Source organism: Mus musculus, chromosome 12 (genome assembly GCF_000001635.26).
Source record: "Mus musculus strain C57BL/6J chromosome 12, GRCm38.p6 C57BL/6J".
NCBI lineage: Eukaryota > Metazoa > Chordata > Mammalia > Rodentia > Muridae > Mus > Mus musculus.
The window spans coordinates 117986450-118011911 of record NC_000078.6 but is presented as its reverse complement, the minus strand read 5'-3'; the positions used below and the strand labels follow the sequence as shown (position 1 = coordinate 118011911).

Below are 25462 nucleotides of genomic sequence, written 5' to 3'. Positions count from 1 at the left end.
GTATGTCTTCTTAGGAGAAAATTAGAGGAGGTGGCCTGCCTTGGGGTAGATCTTGGCCATCAAGGCTCCTGTCCTGGTTAGGACACCTCCATCCAATCCCTTCTTCAGTGAAGTTTGAATACAGAGTGCTCCAGGTGAACATTTTCTAGAACATGAGCAAATGAACAAGAAAACTGCCTAAGAGTAGTGTTTCATGCCCAGGAATGCAACAGGTAAACAGAAGATGTAGTATGAGAGAGTCTCAACCAAAGGCCTGGGAGCAAAATGGGTAGAGTTTCTGACCTTTTCTTCAGGCTTTGAAGTATGCATGTACTTGGATCTGACTCACAAATTTGTTTACTTTTGATATTAAACTTTCTGCACATGGCATCCAGGTACTTTTAGTGTAGCTGAGTTTTTACTGTAGTCTGTCTCCTAGACCCATAAGATGTTTTGGGCTTTAGAGCACTTACAATTTCGGTATGAAGGAGGCTCAATCTCTATTGGATTTCTAAAGAGAGACTGGGTATCTGAGGGAGGCGGTAGCATTAGTCTGAGATCTACCTGATAAGTGTACCGTATTATAGAAAGATTTGGGAGAAGCACATCGCAGAGGGCTGTTGTAACTCTGACTCTTGAATGCTCAAATAACAGAGTAAAGATAACGGTGGCTATAGTCTATGTAGCATAGGTTTAAAACAAGGCAAGCAACATATGATAAGGCTGGAGAGGCTGAACAGGCCTTATGTACACAGAACATTTTCTTATAACAGAGGTAAGGAGCCTTGAAGACAAGGGACAAGAGTTACAAACTTAAAAAGTTAAGTCATTAAAATAAGAAAAATATTTATGAAAATGAATGTGAATGGGGTGGATATGGATGGGGTGAACTACAGGAAATTTGAGTTTCAGAGGAGTTATTATAAAATGTTTAGACTTGGGACTGAAGGAAAATGTGAGGGGCTCACTACCATCATTCCCCACCGTCACTTGCTGTAAGCTTGGTGAGTATCAATAGTTCCACTGTGCCTTTCCAGTGATCCCATAATTACACATACAAGGGGAGCTTAGGTGGGAACCAGTGAATTACTGGCCACACTGTTCCCTGTGGGGTCATGATACTCTGACACCATATGTGGCAGGTGAAACCAACGTCCTCCAACACTGAAGGGGGAAAAAAAAAACAACAAAAAAACCTTCCCATACAGGGAAGCTCATAGGATCTTTAGTATGGGATTCTCAGTGGCCCAAGCCATAAAGTGTTTCTTTGATCAGGGATTATGAGATTAAAGGTGCTTGACTCAACATTAGAGATAATGTAAAGTGTCCTTAAACTTCAAAGAAAGGGATGCTGCCACTTAGTGAGTCCTGTTATATAAAAACTTGGAAGCATGCATTAAGATGCAACCAAAGCCTGTCTTTGGACTTGGGAATCCTCTGCTGTATCTTTCCCAAGATTATTTTGTTTTTATGGTCATATGACATAGAGTTTAAGGGAATCACCAAGCTTGGAGCATGTGTGTGTGTGTGTGTGTGTGTATTCAAGTAGTATTAATACAGCAAGAATTCAAAATATAACTCCTGGGGAATTTTTTAAGAAAATAACTAGAAACTAGATGCTGTCTTTGTTTGATGAGGAAGCATACAAACAGAGATTGAATGATTCCAATAAAATTGGCATTTCGTCATAAACCTACACATTTATCTAAAATATAAAGCAAATACCACTCAGGACATTTTATGTCATGACTATGATGGGGGCTGCTACTCTCTTTCTCCAGGTGTAGAATCAGCCGCATCCTTCGGATCCCTCAAGGCCACGCCCTCTTGATTGGCGTTGGAGGCAGTGGCAAGCAGAGCCTGTCCCGGCTGGCAGCTTACATCTGCAGCTTGGAGGTCTTTCAGATCACTCTGACGGAAGGCTATGGGGCCCAAGAGCTTCGGGTGAGGAAAGTTGGCAGGCAGGGCAGTCATTCACTGTTATCCATAGAAACTAGGGCCTGGATCCTGATGCAATTCAAGTCTGAGGATGGTCACCTTCCTTCAGTAGCCTGAACATGGTCCTATGTGCTTTAAATCACCTCGAGGTTGCTTACAATACCTAATGATACATCAGTAGTTACTATGTTGCAGTGCTAAGGGAGAAACCACAAGAGAAAACAGGCTGTAGGTGATGAATACACACAAAGTGCTCTCAAATTTTTTGTTCTGATTGTTTGTTTGCTGTTGGCCAGATCTGTGGCTATGGAGGGCTGATTGAATTTCTGGCCCGTTTGTCTGGCAGACAGAGCATAAACTGATAGTGAATCCATGTCAGCTCTGAGAGGTGGGCAGGAACCCCCAACCCTACAGGGAGAGGGGATCTCTGCAGATGCCTTTGATGCCTTTATCTTCATCGTCAAATATACAATACATTTATATAATTTCAATATAGGTTCAATAACATGAGCCTGACTAGAAAAGAATATTGTCTTCAATATACAAACATGCTTTTATTTCTGCCATAAATGGTCTCAGTGTTCAATGCTATTCATGTCCTTATATGACAAAGGGCATAAAGGAAAGATAGTTCCTTTGGAATTTCAGGTAAGTTTTCTTCCCCCTTGGATGAGAGCAACTGAAAACTATTCTGTGTCCTTAAATATTTGCTTTTCAATCCATGGTAATACTTACAAAGCAATGCCTAGAGTTTGTGGCAAAGTCTATTTTATACTTTTTTTTTAAAAAATGCTTTTAATATTGCTGGCCAAATAATGAAGCAAAACTACTTTCAGTGAAGAGGCAACTATTGGAGTGAGCAAAGGACTGCCACTGTGCAACTTGACAGAGGTGTGACTGAGCTCCCATCCGCTCTGTTAGAAGGAAGACATGGCGCATCCCTGGGCTCCCCCAAATCACATGATGCTCACTAGTAAATGCTAGAGTTGGAGGTGATGTGACAGGTCACTGGGAGGGGAGGCACAGGCACTGCCCCGCATCCTCTTCACTCAGTGCCTCCCAGCACTCAGCTGCACGCTCCAACATCACATCAGCATTCTAACAAAACCATGAGCAATGTTGCCCTTCCCTTACAGGTAGATCTGGCCAATTTGTACGTCAGAACTGGAGCCAAAAACATGCCCACCGTGTTCCTGCTGACAGATGCCCACGTTCTAGATGAGAGCTTCCTCGTGCTGATTAACGACTTGCTGGCATCGGGTGATTAAATGGACACATTTCTTGAAAGATCTTTCCCAGTGACAAATTATCTGTAGTTTCAATGAACTTTAAAGAGAGATAATTTGTCTTTGAGATGTTTGCTAGGGCAGTCTTTGGGGAGAAAGCTATAAACCTAACTAATTGGAGCTATATTGCTTCCTTAGTCAGCTTATGGATGAGAAGTACCTCCAAGAGGCCCAAACTGAAGTAAATGTTATTCCTCCTTGTGCAGGTCTGGAGGGTATAGGGGTGGAGAGGGTGCACTGGCCCAGCGGGGTGCAGGTCTAGGGTCTGTGTAGGTTTGTAAGTGTAAGGGCCCAATTCAGTATGTATCTAGATGGTGTGCACATCCAGGGAGCACAGTTCTCAGAGGCTTGTGCGTCTGATGGAGTGTGGGTCTTCAGGATATGCAGGTCTAGTGAGTGTGCAGGTAACTACTTGCTCTCAGTGAGTTCTGTGTCTTATCAGAACAAAAGGCAAAAAAAAAAAAAAAAGTCACTCTAATTTCAAACTTTGTCTTTAAATGGAGCTTGCTTCATCTTAGCAAGCTTTTCAAACATGAGAAAATCCACTGTAAAATGTAAATTGTAAGATTGTTATATAATTCTGCTCATTCTCTGGGGATAGGAGACATCCCAGATCTGTTCAGTGATGAAGATATGGACAAGATCATTTCCGGGATTCGTAATGAAGTTCGAGGCCTCGGCTTAGTGGACTCCAGGGAAAACTGTTGGGCATTCTTTTTGGCCAGAGTCCGACAACAGCTCAAAGTGAGAAATGTTTGCTTTACCTTTGTATTGCTTTAAAGCTGTTGTTGACACTTGAATATGCATCTCAGTCAGGACACATGTTATGGTTTGAGTTTCAGTGACTTCTTTGAAGGAACTGGTGCATTTATCTAAGCTGTGTCTGTAGTGTGTGTCCCTGAGACCAAGTGTGGTGTTGAGCCCCCGGGAAGCCCTGGGCTGGGCAGTATATTCAGTGTGATATTAAAGCCACATTCCTCTGTCTTAAAGGAGCTGACATTGTTGTAGGAAGTAAGGCATGTCACCAAGAACTTTCCTATGGGACAAGTATAAATAGGTCCATGGGAAGGCACAAGGGAACAGCCTCCTCCTTAATGGGAATAGGTTTATCCCTGGAGGAATGGTGTTCCATTGTCTGGCACTGGTAGGAACTTAAGTCAGGGGCATTTTTTTTTTTTTTTTTTTTTTTTTTTTTTTTTTTTTTTTTGCTGCTGCTTCTAGTATATGTGTGCCTGCCAATGCAGTGGAAGGCTCTGTGCTACCTACAGAGCATGAGGCACTGGAGAGGGATAGATGGACAGCAAGAGTGACACCAGCCAGAAATGTTCCGTTCCTTAGGGAGAAGCCTCTGAGGCAACTGAATCTTGGATTTGAACCTTCTAAACTCAGTCCAGGATTACTCAATAACAATAGCGTGAACATCCAAATCACAGACCACTAAGGAAACTTGCTCTTCTATTAAGTTTAGACAGGGTAATGACAGCCTTGGGAGTTTCTTGTCAGCTTAGAAAACTCTCCTCTTCCTCCTCCTCCTCCTCCTCCTCCTCCTCCTCTTTCTCCTCTTCCTCCTCTCTCTCTTCTTCCCCCTCTTCTTCCTCCTTCTTCTCTTCTTCCTCCTCCTTCTCCCTCCTCCTTTTCCTTCCTTCTTCCTTCCTTCTCCTTTTCCTCCCCCTCCACTTTCTCCTTCCTCATTTTCCTTCTTTCTTCCTTCTTCCTTCTTTCTTCTTCTTTGATTACCTTTTACCCATTCTTTTTCTGGACTAGAACTAATAATGTAGCCCAGGCCAAGTTGGGACCCAGCAATCCTCCTGCCTCTATCTACCCAATACTAGGCAGCATGTGCTACCCTGCCTCGTCTTCCAAGATTATCTTGCTTAGAGAAGCTGTTCTCAACCTGTGGGTCACAACCCCTTTGGGGTTGAATGATCCTTTCATGGAGTCACTTATCAGATATCCTGCATATGATATATTCAAATTATGATTAATAACAGTAGAAAATTACAGTTGTGAACTAGCAATGAACAGAGTTATGGTTGGGGGTCACCACAGCATGAGGAACTGTATTGAGAGGTCGCAGCTTTGGGAAATTTGAGAAGCTCTGGCCTTGAGAAAGTTGCAACTCACTGTGGCTACATAGGAGAAAATCCAGCTAATCCAGCTAAGAGCACCTCAGGACCTCTCCCACCTGCCAGCCCAGCCTGGTCCTTGGAGACCTATGGTCTCATCAGTCTTAGCATCATCTGGATGCCTCCTTCCTCCTCATCACAGAGCCACAGAGTACCTTTATATTCCAATCAGGGAGAGGAGGAAGAAGAAAAACATCTGGTTACCTGTTTCAGGAAACTAGAGCTCACCCCTCTCAAAATATCATGAGCTGTTGTCCTTGTGACCATAAGTATGTCACAGCTACAATGGGCCGGGGGGAAGGGGGGGACGGCGTGTATTTGATTTTCACACATTTTTTTCTGATATAACATTCAAAATTATTTTGGGAACACAAGAGTGCCTCAGCTCACCACAGGGTGATGTCCCAGTAAGCCCACCATAGGTCAAATATTGTAAGTTGAAAATGCATTCCCCTGTAGGATGTTATAGCTTAGCCTCACAATGCACTAGGCCCTCAAAACAGGATGACTGGTCCTCATCAGAAGACAGCTGCCTCCATGCCACCAGCCTGGTTAACATTCATGATCCTCAGTATGATTTCTACTAAGTGTGTGTTGCTTACATGCCATCAGAGAGTTGAAGAATCCCAGAGTTAACAATCACAAGATAGGTACGATTTAGTTTTTAAAGGAGTGCTACCTCTAGAAAATATTTCCTGCTCTATGTGGTGAAGAGTAAGCTGAGAGACATCAGGTTATTTTGCCCCCAAGGATATCTTTATCTTAATGTAGCATGTTTCTTTCCCAACAGTTTCAGGCATCACCCATATTAAATCAGGAATAGATGCAGTTACAGTCTCTCCAGATTCTCCATTCTCTTTCCGTGCTAAGCATGACTGGTTTCAACATTGCCCTATGCAAATTAGCAATACTTTCTTACGTACTCTAGTATCTAATTACTGTTTCTGATCAAGCTTTTCCTTATTCTCATGTGTTCGTACGTGTGAATAAGCACTAGAATCATATTGTCACATTCTTCCACCATCTTAATTTTGACTAAATCATGCTAATTATTTCATTTCTGTAAGGGGGATTTGATTCTTATTATATAGTGTGTTCTGCTGTTCTGATAAACTGTCTCTTATTTTAATATGAAAAAATATTATCTTTTAATTTTGTGACTAGCAATCTTATCTCCTGTTTTATCAATTTGGTTGCTAGTTTTCATGTATATGTATGTGTGAGTGTGTTCATGGGGGTGCATATATGTGCAGATACATGTGTACACTGTAGATGTATGTATGTGAGTTAGAGATCAGAGCAACTCCACTTTCATTTATCCAATGCCTTCCATCTTTGATTTGAGACAGGGTCTCTCAGCACACTAGAACATCACCAGGTAGGCTGGCCAAGCTGGACTTCTAGGATTTCCCTATCTTTGCCTCCCACTTCACACTTGCTAGAATTACATGTGCAGGGCAACCAGCTTTTTTGTTAATTGAGACCTGGTTAACCTGGTAACCTGGTGTTACCTATGACTTGGCCTGGGCTAGCCTCAGACTTGCAACCATTTCGCTTTAGCCTTCCAAGTGCTGGATTACAGGCCTGCACCACCTGTTTAGAAGCTCTTAAAGCACTTTCTAGGAGTTGGTTGATGTCATATAGCCTTCAGGAACAAATGCATTTTGACTGTGTGGCTTATCTACTTGCCTTGGAGAGGACTGTGAAAGAAAAGTTCAAACACTGATGCTAGCAGTGATTGTTTCTGGATCCTGACTTGGGCAGGAAGTCTCTCATGCTTCACATTAATATCTTCTCTTGGCTTTTGATTTCACACATCCATTTTGTCAAGGAAGTCTCTCCTGAAGTCCTTTCCAGTGTCTATTGAGATAATTACATAGGTTTTTTTCCTGGACTTATTAATATTACCATAGTTAATATTAACACCCTGCTGTTCTGGATCTTCATAAAAATTTTTATAACCACCAGTCGTTATGCATTTCTTTCATTCCACATACAAGCAAGTCTTGCTGAGATAGAGACCTGCTTGTGCACTCCTCAATCTGCTGATCTCTTCACCCAGAGAACTGGTATGCAAAAACAGACCACCTGCCAGCTTTCCAATTAAATGACAGCTTTAGTCTTCATAATCTCTACATATAGCCTTCATCTCTGTTATCTTAAAAAGCCGCCCACGTTACTCTGATGTTTTCACAGACTGTGCAGTTTATCAGTTCAGGCTACAGATTGGATTTCTGATGAGTTGGTATCTTTTTTGCCTGTGCTCCTGACTAGACAGGAGCTAACTGTGCCACAGGGATTGCTGGTCCCACCCATTACCCATGCTAACCACTAAGCATTGGTTTGTTGGAAATGCAGGACTGAGAGAATCTATTGGCACATAGAGGTTGTCTTCTGAGTCCACAGACTATTCCCTATTACCAGTGATTCAATGCATGTCCTTGGATTGCTGCAGAGGAGCAGTGGTCTGAGCTTATGTAGTATGAAACTCCCTATGGGGTCCTCATCTTGTACTAGAAAAACATCAATTTCATCTCTCCTCTTGTGGGCTTGGATTAACCCAAGAAACTTCATTTTGTTTTCTTTCCTGGCCCTGTGATATGGGCAGCACTTGGCTTATTTACCAACCTCTACTCTGTGTCCAGATTTAGGTATCTGTACATTTCATTATCTGACTGGCTATCTAGGCATATAGAGTGATTCATTGCTGATAATATAAGAAACATAAAGTCATTGTAGAGAATGTAAAAATAAAGAGCCACATAAAGAAAATAAAAACTATCTTTAATTATATCATCTAAAGATAGCATACTGATAAATTGTATCCAAGTTTACTATATATAAATACTGTATCTATATTTACATTTAATGAATGTAAATTCAGGAAGGCTTTAGGTAACTTTTCCCTTTCCTTTATTTTTTATTTAATGTTTTTTAGGTTTGAAGGCCTACCTAGAAAAAAAGTAAAATATTTCAGGAATTTGATACATAGAATAAACCATTTAAGGCAAATGTGATTTATTCTAAATATTATTTATTAGAAAGTGTCTAATAAAATATTTAGAAAATATGATAATATTAGAAAATATTATATTTTCATCATGAAAAATTACCCAAGCCTGTAATTATATAATCTCTCTTCTAGCCAACCATTTTATGAAGTGTTACCTATCTCATGTATTAAATTAAATACCTACATATATAGGATACAATATCTAAGAATCTCCTTAGGTCCAGTTGATTTGCTCACCTATGAACAATGAGTCAGCTGTCCATCACTAAGTCAAAATGCCTGAGGAAAAAGTTAGAAAGGCAAAGGATTATAGTTTTTGTGGCTGTCATCCATATTGACTTGGGCAGAACTCTATGGTGGGAAGCACATGATGGGACAGAGGTAGTCACCTCATGGTGGCCAGGAGCCAAAGCGCTAGAGTGTTGAGGTTCTGAAGACAAGACAACCCTTCTAAAGTAAGAACTCAGTGACCTGCCCCTGCCCACTGTACCCGCCTCCTAAAATATCTCAGCTTCTTTAACCAGATTGTCAGATTGTAAATGAACTGATATACTGATCAAATCAGAGTCCTCACAACCCAGTCTCTTCCCAATAGCCCCTGCTCTGAGTACTTCTACAACATGATCATGGAGCAAGGCTCCATCTAGGGAGTGCTATTGGCAGCCCTCCTGCCCAGGATTCTAACTAGATTCTAACTCACATTGACGAAGAGAAAGCCAAGGGCTGGCTGCCTAGGGTTAGGTCCCTGTTTTTCTAGAGCCTTGCTTGTTGGAACCACCACTGTGTTTCCCCATTTTCTATGATTGTTGGTAAATTGCAATGAAATCAAGGAGACAAAAGATGCTGTCTGTATCAGTTAATTTTCTGTTGTTGTGATAAAATACCAAATCTAAAATACTTTAGAGGAGAAAGGGTATTTGCTTTGGCTTATGACCACAGAGGCATGGAATCCTTCATGACAGAGAAAACATGGAAACAGGAAAGGGAACCAGCCAGAACAGGAAGCAGAGAGGTGGCTGGGAAAGATGGGGGGTGGGGTGGGGGAGAGAAGAAGTGGGATTAGGCTATAAATCCTCAAAGCCTAACCCAGTGACAGACTTCCTCCTCCTATTCTCCACCTCCTCAAGGGTCCGTAACCTTCCTCAGTATCACTACCAACTGGGGACTAAGTATTCAACCACAAGAGCCTAGGAGGGGTAATCCTACTCAAGCCACCCACCACACTGTCTTGTGCTGTATATCTGAGCTTCACAAACTTTGATATGTGATAAGCCAGAACAACCTCAAAAAATTATGACACACATATTAGTATTCTGTTTGCCCAAATGTAGCTTCCGAACAGCTACCATTTAGCCATTTGTCATTCAGCATGTATTTATTGGGGTCCTGTGATATGTCCCAGGGAGATGACAGGAGTATGACAGCCCAGCCCCAGCCCATCTGTAGCCCACCTCTCGGTAAGGACAACAGTCATTGGTCTAATAGTTACTGTAAGTACTATGAACTTACATCTATAAATGAGAAGGAGATTGGCTGCCTTAACAGAAAGCCAAGTGATAAAGATTTCACTGAGGGAATCACTAAAAAGTAGATGTCTTCTCTGCTATTCTATACTCGAAATTGTGTGTGTGTGTCTGTGTGTGTGTGTGAGTGTGTGTGTAAATGCACATATGGGAAAGAGTGCTCATGTGCATTTAGATGAATGTATGTATGGGTACATTAGCGTATGTATAAGATGTGGATGCCAGAGAACAGTTTTGGGTATCACTCTTCAGGTGCTATCTACATTGTTCTTTTCCTTCTCTTCTTCTTTCTCTCTCTCTCTCTCTCTCTCTCTCTCTCTCTCTCTCTCTCTCTCTCTTTCTTTCTTTCTTTCTTTCTTTCTTTGAGGCAGGGTCTCACTGGCCTGAAGGTCTCTAAGTAGGCTAGACCGGCTCGCCCATGAGCTCTAGAAATCCTCCCACCTCTGCCTACTCAGCACTGGAATTGTGAGCCTGTACCACCACACCTGGCTTCTTCATATGGGTGATTTCTAGGGGTTGAACTAAAGTTCTCCTGCTTGCAAAGCAAGGATGTGAATCACCTAGCTGTCCCCATAAACCTCTAAAAGAAACTTTTAACACTGGCAGTGAAAGGCTCAGTCTCAGAACAAAGGTCACGTTACACAGAATGTACTTTGCATTTAGAAAAGCAGTCTGTGTTCATAGTATTTCCAGCAGAAATACTATGCTGGAATACACGTGGAAGATGGTGCGATAATAGTGCCAGCTGCTCCAACAGTGGTGCCACCAGAAACTGCATGAGATGTCTCAGATACTGACCTAATTACAAACTAACAAAAATGAAGGATTGCATTAAGGGCCTGCAGATTAACCTCCAAAGCTGTCCGTGATCACTGCAATCCCAGGAACAAACAGCCAGAGGAAGGAGCGCCTCCTCCCACCTGGCCTTCTCAGGGTTAGATGAATTCCTCAGGGTTGGATGCTATGCAGACTGCACGCACATTCTTTGTCAGTACAATGATTTCCTTGTTTAAAAAAAAAAAAATGGAAATAGGAGCTAAAGAGATGATCTAGTAGGTTAAGCACTTTCCGTACAAATGTGAGGACTTGAGTTCAAATCCCAGAGCCCACCTAAAGCTGAATGCAGTAGCAAAGGCCTGTAATCCCAGCACTCCTACAGTGAGAAGGGAGGCGGAGACCAATCCCCACAAGTTCTTGAGCCAGCTAGCCTGGCTTATGCAGCAACAACAAACAACAGGAAGACCTGTCTCAAAGAAGGCAGAAGTCAAGGACAGACATACACCCTGTGCTACAAGCTTATCCATGTACACACACACACACACACACACACACACAGAGAGAGAGAGAGAGAGAGAGAGAGAGAGAGAGAGAGAGAGAGAGAGAGAGGGAGAAAGAGAATATTAAAGAATCAAAGTGAATTGAATTCTCTGGCACCAAAATTACTTTCAAGTGAACTCTGAAATGCTCAGTGTTACCAGATCAGAAGTTCTGAGATGACTTTATTGTACGCTGTCTAAAGCAGAAGAAGCTCACATCCAAGTGTCTTATGTGCACACGCTGTTGGATCTTTTAAAAAGAATTGAAATTAAAAGCTGGTTAGATGGAGGATGCCGTAAGAAGGCATGAGGAGGATGATAAAGTGACAGTTTTCAAACAGAGAATGCGTTCTGTAATAAAGCCCCATTCTATAGGGGCTGCCTCAGCAAGACTCGAGGTTTATTATTCTTGAAATATACTGGGGCTTTGGATGATAAATGCAAACATAAGTTATGGATAGATGCTTTGGAAGTAAATATGTGGGAGGATTCCTTCTACCTGAGAATAAACTACTTCAGCTGGAAAAAAATACAGTGACTGGAGCAATTCAAATTTCCATTAGGAGATGAAATGGCCTGAGTCCTGTTAGCAATACACAAATAAATTCGTACTCAAGGAGGGATTGTATCTACAGGAAATTGAAACATGTTACAAAGCGTGGTGAAATGTGGGTTATCACAATTGAGTCATAGCACCTGTGTGGGGACAGAAAAAAAAAAGTAGAAAATTGTATGGTATAGATCCCAAAAGCAAGTTCTTGACATCTGACACCCAAATGTCAGAGCTGCCGAGATGCGTATATAGTGATTTCGGGGTTTGCTTTTGTACTTGGAAGAATTTGGTGTTAGGAACAGTACAGCTGCCTGCAGCATTTAACTTGGTTTCTATCCTGGTGCGTTTCTTCCTGTCCCCACTGATGGTTCATTTGGCATTGTCAGGCACACCTTTGCAGGACAGATGACTATTGCATTGCGTTGAATCTAGGTACTTCCTTAAAGGTAGCCAAACTGAATTCAGGTAAGGGGTGGGGTTCTTTTCCCTAACACACACTAACTTGAGATCTACTTCAAGGCAATGATAATCTAATTCTGAACCCTGCTTCCCTCCCCAAACCTTGTTGATTAGCACCCCTTGCAATATGGCTTGTGGGCTTACTGCAGTCGAATTCTTGTCTTGTGGAGACCTGACTAATGTTTATGTAGCAGGGTGTTTCCAAACAGATGTGGCAGAGCTACTGTGGTGGGATGAATCTGACTATTCCTTTGGGATCCTGTTTAAACAGTTTCCAGCTCTGGGTACATACATAGTCTCCAGATAGAGGTATAGAGTACAGTCATTTGGACACTTCAGTATCTAGGCTTTCCTGTCTTGCTCATACATGAGTAGAGATGTTAGTTCAACATCTCTATTTTAACTCAGGTATCTTATTTCATGAATGCTAATACTAATGCTAATACTAACAATAACAATAGAAGCTGGTAAAGTATCTACCATCAAGCCCGCCAACATGAGTTCAATCCCTGGGACCCATGTGAAAGTAGAAGAAAAGTAACTTTGCAAAGTTGTTCTCTGACTTTCACACACATGCTGTAGCACACACACACACATGTTTACCCATACACACACATGCACACACACCATATATGTGACCAATCATAAAATTTATTATTAAAAATTATGTCTAACTCAAAGACGATACCTAACAAAGGGTTAGCGTTTGTGAGAAAAGGTGTGTGAGACCTCCTCATAGCTGAGCTATTCCCTGGGCTTCCATGGGAGTCTGCGAAACGCCCGTACCCGCACTCCAGCCCCAGCATGTACACCCAGCTAGATGCCTCAGATGTCAACTAACTCCCTTACATGTAAAGTTCTAAACTGAGCACACATACGCATATCAGTAGGGTCTGAAATACTGAGTTATGGCCAATTTTTTTTATTTCTTAGAAAATATCCTTCTTTGTGTTAATCCCACCTAAAGTGATTGAGGATATAGTGAGAACGCTATTCAAATGGCCATCAGCGCCCTAACAGAAAATATTTTTCCTGTGGGCTTTCTACAGGTTATTGGAAAGTTGTGCAGACCATCTTTAGAAGAAAAATTAAAAAAGAAAGTAACCTATAGTTGTAGCATTTTCATGGCCTCCTGGAAAACCTCATAGAGTACTGTTGCCTAAAAAATGGAGGAGGGGATTGGCAGGAGTACTCTGTACTCTCTGATTAAAGCTAGACACCCCTGAACACTAAATTGAGTTAACAGTCGAAGCCTCAAGCTAACAACATCCTTCCAATCACTTCATAGGAGCTGTGAATGAGCAAGTATATTTCTACAATTGAGTTTCCTGGTACTAGTTAGATGATTTATGATTCCTAAAATTATCAAAAGTTTCAATTCTGTGAGTACTTGACCAACTACAAAGTTCTTGAAAAGGTGACCAGATGCGGTGGTGTATACCATAGTCCCAGCGCTTGGGAATTAGAAAGGAGAATTGCCATGGGTTTATACAGAGTGATCTCCAGACAGCCAATGTTTCATAGCAAGGCCAGGTCCCAAGATACAAATAAAACTGAAGCTGGAAGCTGTCTCAGCCAGTGAGAGCACAAACTCTCTTACCCAGGACTAGAGTTGGATTCCTATCGCTCATGCAGAGTAGCTCACAACCACTTTTGGTCATCTGTACAGACATGCACATATCCACACATATACATAATTAAAGAGAAAAATGAGATATTGCAAATTATTCCCTTAAGTATTTCAATGGCAAAGTCAAACTAGCCTGCTGTCCTATGAGTAGTAGATTGACCTGGAAGAGCTAAGTCCAGACATTTTGAGCTGAGCATTGCATAGTGTAAGGTAAGATTAAGTTTCCTCTCAAAGTTCTTCCTCCTCAACATCACATGGTACCCACATTTTCCATGATATTGATGATCATATATTCATTATTTTCCTGACGTTAGTTGTAAATTGATTACTCAAATATTACATGTTCTAAGAAAACCTTGGTGACAATGTCTAATTTTTTAAATTACAGTTAAGGTCTTAAATTTCTCTTTCCAGCTGTTTCTTCTCCCCATATTCAAGGATTTCTCTTCTTTTCTCAAGATGGTGACTTTCCACAACTGATTCTCTTTGACTGGCATGATTTCACAAATTTCATTTGAGTACAGCAGAGGCAGAGAAATCTCATACTTGAGGTTCCAAGTATTTTCCCATGACTTCTATATTTAATCTACTTCTATCCTCATCAGTGGCATATTGTTGACTCTTAAGAATGGTGTCTGAATCACATTTATTCAGCCTTGGGGAAAAGTGATCTTATTGTGTTACTTTATGTGCCTGAATTATTTACTGAAAGATAATATAACAAAGTCTTTCAACAATCTGTTTTTGTTTTCTAGAATTAGAGATATTTTTTTGTGTCTTGCTACTAGTAAATAACTAAACAAGGATCATCATCATATAATTTCACACTGGGCTGGGCACTAGATAAAGAAGACCCATGGCTCTCAAAAGATGCTCTGAGAAGTGACTATGTATTATAGTAAAGTCCAAGCATCGGGAAGTCTAACAGGACAGCTCAGCAATATATGCTTTCAGGAAGCAACCAAAAAAATATATGGGCAAATAAGGGGGAAATAGATATAAACAATGGAATATTGTTCTACTGTAGACATTTGCCACACCATAGATGACCTTTGATGTCATAATGCTAAGCTCATTTCAGATTAGCCAATACTGCATAGTCTGCTTATACTATATGCTCTGAATTAAACTTGTAGAAGCTGGTACAGTGTCTGCCATAGACTCAGGAGACTGTGAGGAAGTCTCTGTAGACAGATAAAAGTTTAACTCATAAATGATGAAAAAGTTCAAGAGATGTACATTCTGCCCACAGCTGATAGCACCATCCATTTTACACACTGATACAATTTAACAATGTAATCATAGTAGAAAAAAATAGATATTAGCGTTCTGTCTTGAAATGTTAACTATAGCAAATAAACCTGTTAAATGAGGTATTGTACAGGTTGATATATGCTAAGATTTTTTTTCTCACAAGGATTTTAAAATATCATAAGTAGCAAAAAAAAAATATCTTCTGAGTCAGTGACAGCATCCATTGGCTGACCATGGTCTTGAGCTCAGCCTTGGAACCAGGAGGGTCTCATTTTCTACCATCAACCTGTCCTAAGAAGAGAAAAGAGATACTGTCCACTCGGGCCTTTCCCAGCTGACAGATAACCTAGTTTTCAAGTATATAGCAGTGGTGGCAGGGATGGGGGTGCATAATGAATCCTTGCAGTCTCCTGTGTCTTCATGCTTTCCCTGAGCTTACACTTCTAATGGTGGTCCTCTAAAGCTCAGGACCCTTGAATGGTCACACCTACTGTGCTGACAATGAAGAGTTCCTCCCATCCACTGTCTGTGACATGATATTGCAACCAACCTCAGGCTCTACCGATGAATCCCTGTGTCTAGAGAGAGTATACAAATACACGACTGGATCCTCTGACTGTCATGTCCCCATCCATGAATCCCACCAGCTGTGCAGTGAAAATATTTGAAGAGGAACACAACTGTACGGAGTGTGCATATAACCGTACCGAGTGTGTACATACTTCTTTTTATTGTCTTGATTCCCTAAATAGCACAGAATAACAACTCCCTACACTGTTTACCTTGTCTTAGGGGCAATAAGTAATCCTAACAGGAAGGACTAATAGGTGGTTGAAGGATAATAGGTTTGACCTGTGAAAGCAATATACTTTTCATATAAGTGTTTGGAAAACCTGTGGGTATGTTAGGGATCCTGGAACTGATCCCTGGCAGATCCCAAACACAGAACAATGGCTTATTCAGATATTAATTAACTTTTAAATCATTAGCTAGTAAGAAAAAAACTTTTCTTAGCAGAAACATGCTACCCAAGTTTTAAATTTTTCTCTGAAAAATCTCAGGTGAGAACTAAAGAAGATACTTTTTATTTTAAATGCAAACAGAAATTGATGTCATTTGTGATGATAAATCTGGCTTTATTTTATTGTTTTATACTTTGCGTTGAAAAGGTATTTCAGCTTTGTGAAACCTACTGAATCATGTAACAGAAGGAATTTGCAGGTAGAAATGTTGACGATCATGGTGACTTATTTTTATGTGGCTTGTGTTAGGGAACAAGTAAAATGTCCCACTCCCAAAGGGAATCATGAGCTATGCTTGAGAGAAGAGGGGCCACATTTTGAGGAAAGCACAACTGTACTTCTGCCTGCCCTGTGGCACCGCCACTCTGAAAGTCAATGCTACCTTGCACCTTGCTGCCTGGGCTGGGGTAGCTGATTAGTGTGTCTGGCCTTGCCCCCTTCCTCATTGTCTGAGACTTCAGTGTACTGCTTGGCACACTCATCCCTCTGTTGTTTCTGACCTGTCCCCCCTCACCCCTACAGATGGTTTTTTGTTTCTCACCGGTTGGCCACACACTGCGAGTTAGAGCCCGGAAGTTCCCAGCCATAGTTAACTGCACAGCTATTGACTGGTTTCATGAATGGCCACAGGAGGCTCTGGTCTCAGTCAGCAGGAGGTTCATCGAAGAAATTGAGGGGATTGAGGTACGTTGCGTCAGCCTGAGGTAGGTACCCAGCGTGCACAAGTCTCAGTACACTATTGGCAGGAAGCTCGGTCAGCCACTTTCAGTTTCGCAATCTCTGTATCAAATATGTATCTCTTCTTTTATGTTGCTTTTCATTGTATCTGGGTTTTGTGCATTGTTGGGGGTGGGATTCTGGCCTTATGGGGTTATAAGTTATCTTTGTCACTTCTTGATGAGTTTGGTATCTCCAAATACGTTTTTAAATGTCTGTGTGAAAAAAGTAGGTTTGAAGAATAAAGAAAGCAACTGAATCAAGCCTTCCGATTTCCCAGTGGAGTTGAGGCCAGGATCCTTTCTGATTAGAGAGATTGTGTTAGAATGTGACTCCCAGAGAGCTTTGCCCTCACCTCCCATTGAGCAATAAGGTGGGAGTGCCTAGAATAGACCCAGAATTAGTGGAAGTGGCTCTCTCTAAGCCAAAATTGATTGGGGACACTTAAGTAATGTCGTAAGTTCTCACCCTCTCCCTTACTCCAGGAGCCATGATCACCCACATCCAAAGAAACATTATGGCACTTTGTTAAATAGCGTGTCCTCGGGTGGCCAGATGGTTAGAGTCTGGGTATGTTTATGAGATTGACGGTTACTATGCCGCTGTCTTTATTGCGTGGCATGTTATTTTTCCTTTGCGTCTCCTTAAAAAGGGCGTAACCCTATGGGTGTGTGTAGCTTGGGAGTGGTGAAAAGCATTCACTGCTGCATACAGGTTTTCTTTCTCCCCTAAACATGTCTATGAATCTGTTGATCACTGGACTGCAGGGGGAAGCAACATTTAACATGGCAAACACATCTGGGGTGGGAGCACATGCCTGCCTCCTCTCTCCTTCTCTCTTCCACAATCATGTGACAAGTACACGCACAAGGAAACAAGAAAAAAGAAAAGAAAAGAAACGAAAAGAAAAGAAAAGAAAAGAGAAAAGAGAAAAGAGAAAAGAGAAAAGAAAAGAAAAGAAAAGAAAAGAAAAGTCAAGTCTTCTGAAGTTGGGGGGGGGGTAGGAATTAGATCTGCACATCTAGAGAGCCATTAGTTATGATAAAAGTAGTGTTAAGTGTTACTCCCAGCCCCTAGGACAATCTTCAGGTTCTTTAATGTTGTTGAAATACTGGGGCATCATCTTATCTTCCAACAGCTGAGAAGAGAGGTTGGAAGTTCTGATTCTACAGGAATCAATGCCACATACTACTAGCAGATTTCTAGTTTCCTTGGTTCATTTTTATCAAACTTGGAACAAAAGAAGTGGGCTGGTTTCTGAATGGAGTTTTGATTCTCCTCGGTTGGTAGGAGATCCAAGCTAGCAGCTCCAGAGAAGCACACGCACAGCCTCACAGCCTGCCAGTCTTTGCTGTCCTGTGTCTGTGTCTGCTTTCTCCAGCGGAGCAGCATCTCAGCCTGGCCAGGACTATTGACACCTGCTGGATGAGGCGGGCTTTGCAGTCCCGAGGGCTGCACAAGGTGCTGTGGTCTATCTGACGGTGTCATGCCGCCTCCTATAGGATCCTGGGTGTCAAATAGGAATACTTTTCTTAGCACTTCAGCCTTCCCATCAAGCTGAATTCTGCCTGCTAACAATCAGCCAGATGATTTCCTTTCATTATAAGGTGCTGATTTAACCCTCCCACCTTCCTGATTTGTCACACGGGAAGCACTAATTATAATTCAGAGTACTGTGGGACCACATTCCCCTAAAACCATGTGGTATCTTTTCTGTAGAGGTCAGAAACAGCTTTTACATTTTTGAATGAGTGCTAATTTGATTGCTTTTTTAGTCTTAATTTCCATCAGCAAGACTGAAAGTTATCGGCATAATTTTGTCACTTCTTAATTATTGACCTCATTGGATGAGTGGAAGGTACTTATACAAACAAGGTGACCCCTTTTGGCCATAGACAAGCCATGTTATATATGTTGACATCAGTACATACTCAGGGCTGAGGCAGCCCACAGCCCTGACTGCATCTAACTGAATGGGTATGCTATTTTTTTTCCTGTTACCTGATACGGAACTAAATGACAGCTGACAAATAAAGGACATAAAAGCAGTCTGACACCTAAGTGTCAGTCACTGTGTTGCTCATCAGACACTCCTGTCAATATGCGCTGCCTCTTGCAGTGAGGTAGGAAGAGGCAATATAAGGCAGGAGGGAGGGAAAGTCTTGCATACCACTAGGAGTAGGGTTGAAGGTGCAGATGGAAGCAAGTTGGGGATGTGATGGTTAGTGCACAGGCTCCAGTTAGGAATGCATGGAGCAAAAAAGTAGATGGTATTGGGAACGTAAGAGAAAAACATTGGTTTTGGTTTCTTTAAGGCAAAGTGAGCCTTAGGCATTCTCGAAATCAGGGTCATATGAAAGGACATGTTTTAATGTAAATTTAAAATATGAGCTGACAGGGGAGGGGGAATTCTGTTGCAGGATTTGAGGACAGAAGCAGCCCATGTCACTTGGGCATGATATCTGACTGACAGAGGAAGGAAGGTCTGCCCTCCTGAAGTAATGACACTGCAGTGAGGGCTCAATGCCACGCCACTATTACAGTTAAATGTGGTGCTGCTGCCATGTCTGCATCCCCTACCTTAGAAGGTGTAGCACAGAATGGCAGGGGTGATCCACTCAAATAGAAGTTACCTTTCTGTCAGATTTAGACTTGATGCTTCTCCAGTGCCTACACATGTGTGTGACTACATGTATACACACACACACACACACACACACACACACACTCCTTGTGCCAAACAGGAGGGGCATTACATTTATTGCGTCAGTGATAACTATGCTATATTGATGATTTGGGCCACAATTCTTTCATTGAAATGTCAATTACAAGTGTTAACTTATAAAGTCCGAAGTTGACCATGCGGACAATACGATAACTTTTCAAGTAGAATCTTGGATCCTGTTGGTAGCCCTAATGATCTAGGTTTAGCTGTGCATACTCAACACAAAGAATAAAGACACACGGAATGTGGAAACAGAAAAGAGACTTTGTTTACATTGGTGAGAACATTAAAGAGAGAAATCCTGAGTCCAGCTTAAAGCTACTAGCATAAGGTTAGGTTTAAATAGACTGCATGTGCTTTACCTGATTAGAAAGTCCTGGTCCAAGTGTGGCCCTGCCCACCATGGCCCCTTCAGTGTCTCACTTGCCATGTGTCTTATAAGTTGTAGGAATACTCTCTTTCTGGTGGCTGTCACAGTATCTTCAGCCTTTCCCTACAGTATGATTCCAGGGCCAATTCTAATTCTTTGGGATCTGTTGTTTCATTAGTCTGATAGCTGAGGAGAGGTGTGTGCACGTCCTTTTAGAATATCTAGCTTCCTACACAGTAGTTACACTAAAGCCATTTTGAAGTACCAAGACAAAACCAAAGGAAGATCTTAGGGATCTGCCTAAACTTCATCCTAGCCTCAGCTTCTATCTTCAAATTGGTGGGAAAGCCCCATCACGGTTCACACCCTTCTCCATCATCATCTTTAGCTCTGTGTGTACGTCATTATATATGTAGTGCTCTGTGCCTATTAGGCAAATATAGAATACAGTTTTTTAAAGAATACTGTTTTCCCAACAGGGTTTTTTGTTTTTGTTTTTGTTTTTTCAGCTTTCTAAAGATTAGGAATCCTATCACCCATGAAAGCAGGGTCCGGTTCTTATAGCTGTTTGGGATCTGTGTGTATTGTTCAGCTAGAACCAGCTCTACATAAAAATTCATAGTTTTGTGGCTTTGGGGGATGTGTTAGCCTCACCAGCCACAATATCTCCTGCCTTATCTTCCCACAGGGAAGGGTTATCTGGGGCTGGGGAGATGACTTAATGGGTACCAAGCACTTGCCACACAAGTGTGTGTGTGTGTGTGTGTGTGTGTGTGTGTAGTTCTGATTCTAGCACCCACATGAATTCTGGGTGGGGATGGAAGCACTAGAGAGACAGAGAAAGGGGATTCCCAGAGGAAGCCGGCTACCTAAATGATCTGAATCAATGTGCTCTAGGTTCAACTGAAACAGTCTATAATAGGTAGAGAGTGATTAAGGTAGACCTCAACATCAACTTCTGGTACACACTTATGTGTGATGCAAAACACACACTGGATGGATAGGTGGGTGGGTGGAGGATGGATGAAGGATAAATGGATGGAGGATGGATGGATAGATGGATAGATGAGAAAATGGGCTTTCCTGAATTTCCTCTGGACTCTTCATTGCATTAATTCCAAGTCACTTCAATGTGTCCATGTTGTGGAGGAGTCTCCAGGAGCCACCTCTTCTGATAGTAGACCCTCACTTGCACTGGTTACCTCTCTGATCCCAGCCTCATGAGAAAGAAGGGCCCGTCCTTGCATAGGTGACAGATGGCAGCTGATGCTCAAGCCTGTGGATGGATCTCAGAGCCCAGGCTTTCCTTTACTGCATTTGTGCAGATATTTAGAAAGCCTGGAAAAAGAATTGATGCAATGAAACCACTTTTGTGGCAGGAGAAAGCAAGGAGAACACTTAATTCTTCAGACCTGGAAAATGTAACCTAAGTCCTAGGATTCAAACCTTGTTTCTGCTTCATCCGTCTTTATGTTGGGGTGACTGAACTCTGTGAGGGGCTTAAAGGTGCTCAAATGGAATACTGTTCCTCTGTTTTAGTGTTAAATTCTCTGTAACAAGCCTTCTTGCCCTGAATATCTAATTCAGTCTTTTACCAACCCACGAAAGAGTGAATTATAAATAATACATTTTATAACTTAGTATTTTGACATTTAAGTTCAACAAATGATTTCTGAGAAAACATTTCAAGACTCCCTACAAGGCTATGACATAATATCTGACAATATTGCCCTGGGTTTAGCAAAAACAAACAAAAGCAAGCAAAAAACAACAAACTCTTTCCTGTCTTCCGTTTTTCATTTGCCTTTCTCCAAAATCAAATTTCACTTTATAAACTGGTATAGTCTGCTTTGCTGCTCTTGGAAGGAAATAAAATACTTTTTAAAAAAATTCACAGGATTTTCATTTACCCTCTGCTGGCATTCACAACAAGGGCGCTGGGTGCTGGCTTGTAGAGTGGCCTCCTGAGTACTTGGTATGGCAGTGAAAGCCAGTGCTGCAGAACCATCCCACCAGGCACCATAGAGTTTATGTTTCCATGTTTACAGCAAGCTAACTGACGACTGGAAAAATAAACATTCCTTTCTTTATATAAGGAAAAACCCAGCCTTATCTGTGCATTGAATTTTGCAATAGAGACAGCATGGCTTCCCAAAGCGATCTTAGCAGGAAAGCCATGGATTAGGTGCCATTGCATAATGGCACTCGGCTTATTTTTATTTTTGCCTTCACCACTATTGGCTGCAAAAGGACTACAAAGTGTTGTCAACTGGTTCCCCTGAAGGGACAAATCTGGCAGAAAAGATGGTCCTGCCTGCGTCTCTGGAAGTGTGAACTACGGCGCTGGGTTGCTGCAGCCCTTAGCAGCCCCTCTCCGCCCCCCTCAGAAGAAAACTGGAGATAAATGAATGGCAGAATAAATAATTTATGCTAATGAAATTACTGCAATTAGTAGTTCTACAATGACCCTTTTAAAAGCCACAGCTGTTAATGTCAGGAAGTGCTGTCACTACTGACCTTATCATAAGAGAAAGTGACAAATTGAGAATGCAGGGAAGACCAGTCATCAAAGAGGTCTGTTCTGGAACGATTAGAGTTTTCTGAAAAACAGTGTGAATTACAACCAGCTGCTCCCTGGCTCCGTGAGACTCCCATGCTGAGCCATTTTGTTAAGCCCGATAACAATAGTTATTTTGCCCCACTGAGACAAGTTGTGTCGGGCCACTTCCAGCTCTCCCGGAAGCCACTCTTTCCATCAGAGATTTACAAATGAAACTGTTGTTAAAAGGAGCATTCAGGGCTGCTGAGGAGCCTCCTCATAAGGATCATGGTTGGGCAGAAGCCAGCTTTTCTTTTTTTTCTTTGTAAGGTTACACTTGGCTGAGGAGGTGTTTGTCTGTATCCCAGGAAGGTATGTGTGAAAGTTCTTGTCAAAGCAAGACAGGATGGGAGCAGACTTGTGCGTAGTTATATGGGAGCCAAGCTGTTTTGAAAATAAAGTCCTCAGGGAAATATGATGCCTGTGACATTTATAGACACTCATAAATTTTATTTTCTGAGTCCACTAATTGCTAATCCTCATGCATCTTGGGTCCCCTGGAATCTAAGACAATTCAAGTTTTGTATCCCCGAGTTTTGCTTTGAACACACATTCTTTCTGTGACTAGTGAGAGATTTTTAACCAGCCCAACGGTGCACTTATGTGAAGATTTTACCTACGTTTGGGGTCTGTCGTGAGGTTAGGGATCTGTGTGTTTAAGGACACCACAGAGGAGCAGTCCTTTGCAGTGCTGCTCACACTTCTGGTTGCAATATTGATGGTCCAGGTTTGAAACGTTTAACTGCATCATCGGCCACTTGTGTGCAATTTTCCTGGAGCTGCCTGAACGTTATTGACAACACTTTGGTAAATTATGTGTGACTTTCCAAAGAGTTGGTGTAGCTCATTTAATTCATATTAATTGATTTTTAGGCTTCCCTTGATTAATTGAACCAGGTTCATCTTGTACAGAATGCAATAAATAATCATTAGAATGAGGGAGATGTGGCTGTACAAATTAAAAAGTTAACTATTCCAGAAGTCACAGAGGACACATGGAAGGGACTGCAAGCGATCTGCAGGGACTCTGTGTGGGGTTGGGGGGGGGGAGTAGAGGGGGTGGGAGGTGGGGAAGCTGCAGGGTGGGGGAGGGGTGGGAGATGGGGGAGAGGGAAGGTGTGAGGGGAGGGGGTGGGATGTGGGGGAGTGGGGAGAGTACAGGGGGCAGGAAGTAGGGGAGGGGGAGCTGTGGTGGAGGGAGGGGGTGGGAGATGGGGGAGAGATGTTCTGCCTTATGCTTGTTTTGTTGTTGATGTTCACATCTCCAGATAAGAATAGAAATGACCCTCAGAATGAGTGGTTTGGATAGCTTGCCCATTCATTCAGTTTGACATGGCTTCTCATAAAGTCCTCCACTTGTTTTGTGTCCCCACTTTGTAGTGATTATTTTTGCCTAAAGTTCAGCTTGAAAGCAACATCCAGTCCCCAAAAATATCCCTTCAAATATTGTTATGCATCTCCCCTCCCCTCCCCTCCCCTCCCCTCCCCTCCCCTCCCCTCCCCTCTCCTTTCCTTTCCTTGCTATGCACTTGATAGGTAAAGATCAAGTTGTAAAGATTGGGACTTTGTCTTTTCTGTTGGTTTCTGGGTTTTGGTTGAGAACCACATAAAAACATCCTTTGCCCTACCTAGCATGCCGGTGAGGAAGGTCAAATGCTTCATAGTTACCCCCTATACTGTGGGTGTCTCATGAAGATGAAGTAAAATTTCCTAACTTCTACTGTAATCCTCCCTGGCTTAAAAAAAAAATACTGTATAATTTTTTGGTGTTTTTTCCCCCTTTTTATTTTCTAAATTATATTTTCAACTTGAAAGGATTTCATGAGAAATGTAATATCTATGTTTCAGCCACAGCACAAAGATTCTATCAGCCTTTTCATGGCTCATGTTCACACCAGTGTAAAGGAAGTGAGTGCCTGGTACTACCAGAACGAGAGAAGATACAACTATACCACCCCCAGGAGTTTCTTAGAACAAATATCACTGTTTAAGAGCCTGCTGAAGAAGAAGCGAGAAGAGGTAAAACAGAAGCAGGAGCACCTGGGGAATGGAATCCAGAAGCTGCAGACTACAGCCTCACAGGTGTGACCAGGGGAAGGCCCTCAGAGGTGTGACCAGGGGAATGGGCCTTACAGGTGTGACCAGGGGAAGGAGCCTCACAGGTGTGACCAGGGGAAGGCCCTCAGAGGTGTGACCAGGGGAATGGGCCTTACAGGTGTAACCAGGGGAAGGGGCCTCACAGGTGTGACCAGGGGAAGGCCCTCAGAGGTGTGACCAGGGGAATGGGCCTCAGAGGTGTGACCAGGGGAAGGCTCTCAGAGGTGTGACCAGGGGAATGGGCCTCAGAGGTGTGACTGGGGGAATGGGCCTCACAGGTGTAACCAGGGGAAGGGGCCTCACAGGTGTGACCAGGGGAAGGCCCTCAGAGGTGTGACCAGGGGAATGGGCCTCACAGGTATGACCAAGAGACAGGGTGTGACCAGGGGAAGGCCCTCAGAGGTGTGACCAGGGGAATGGGCCTCACAGGTATGACCAAGAGACAGGGTGTGACCAGGGGAAGGCCCTCAGAGGTGTGACCAGGGGAATGGGCCTCACAGGTGTGACCGGGGAATGGGCCTCACAGGTATGACCAGGGGATGGGGTACCTCTTTCTGAGAGAAGCCTCTGCTTGTTCACTGAGAGCTGGGGTTCCTTGTAGATGTTTTTTTTGTTGTTGTTTTGTTTTGTTTTTTCTTTCTTGGCATTTTTTTGAGAGTTTCATATAATCATAGCATTTCTCTCTTCCCTCTCCTCCCTAGAAACTCTTCTATATACCTCTCCTCCACTCTCCTTCAAATCCATGGGCATTTCTTTCACTAATTGTTATTGAATGCATGACTTTATCTACATACATAATTCTAAATACAGCCTGTTACATCCATTTACTGTTAGTTGCATTATGTTTTCAGTGAT

The 25462-nt window shown here is 42.4% G+C and overlaps 1 protein-coding gene across 8 annotated transcripts in view; it reads left to right on the top strand.

The window, feature by feature from the left end:
* Dnah11 (dynein, axonemal, heavy chain 11) overlaps positions 1 to 25462 on the top strand; it is a 321062-nt gene that overhangs the window by 187132 nt on the left and 108468 nt on the right. For 7 of the 8 annotated variants that reach the window (NM_010060.3, XM_017314946.2, XM_017314947.2 and 4 more), the window contains 5 exons: positions 1761 to 1923; positions 3054 to 3177; positions 3805 to 3947; positions 16622 to 16783; positions 24359 to 24592. In NM_010060.3, the coding sequence (NP_034190.3) occupies positions 1761 to 1923; positions 3054 to 3177; positions 3805 to 3947; positions 16622 to 16783; positions 24359 to 24592 (826 nt within the window). Of the gene's footprint in view, positions 1 to 1760; positions 1924 to 3053; positions 3178 to 3804; positions 3948 to 16621; positions 16784 to 22746; positions 22823 to 24358; positions 24593 to 25462 lie in introns of those variants that run through there. The other variant, XM_006515466.4, reaches the window with a different exon arrangement.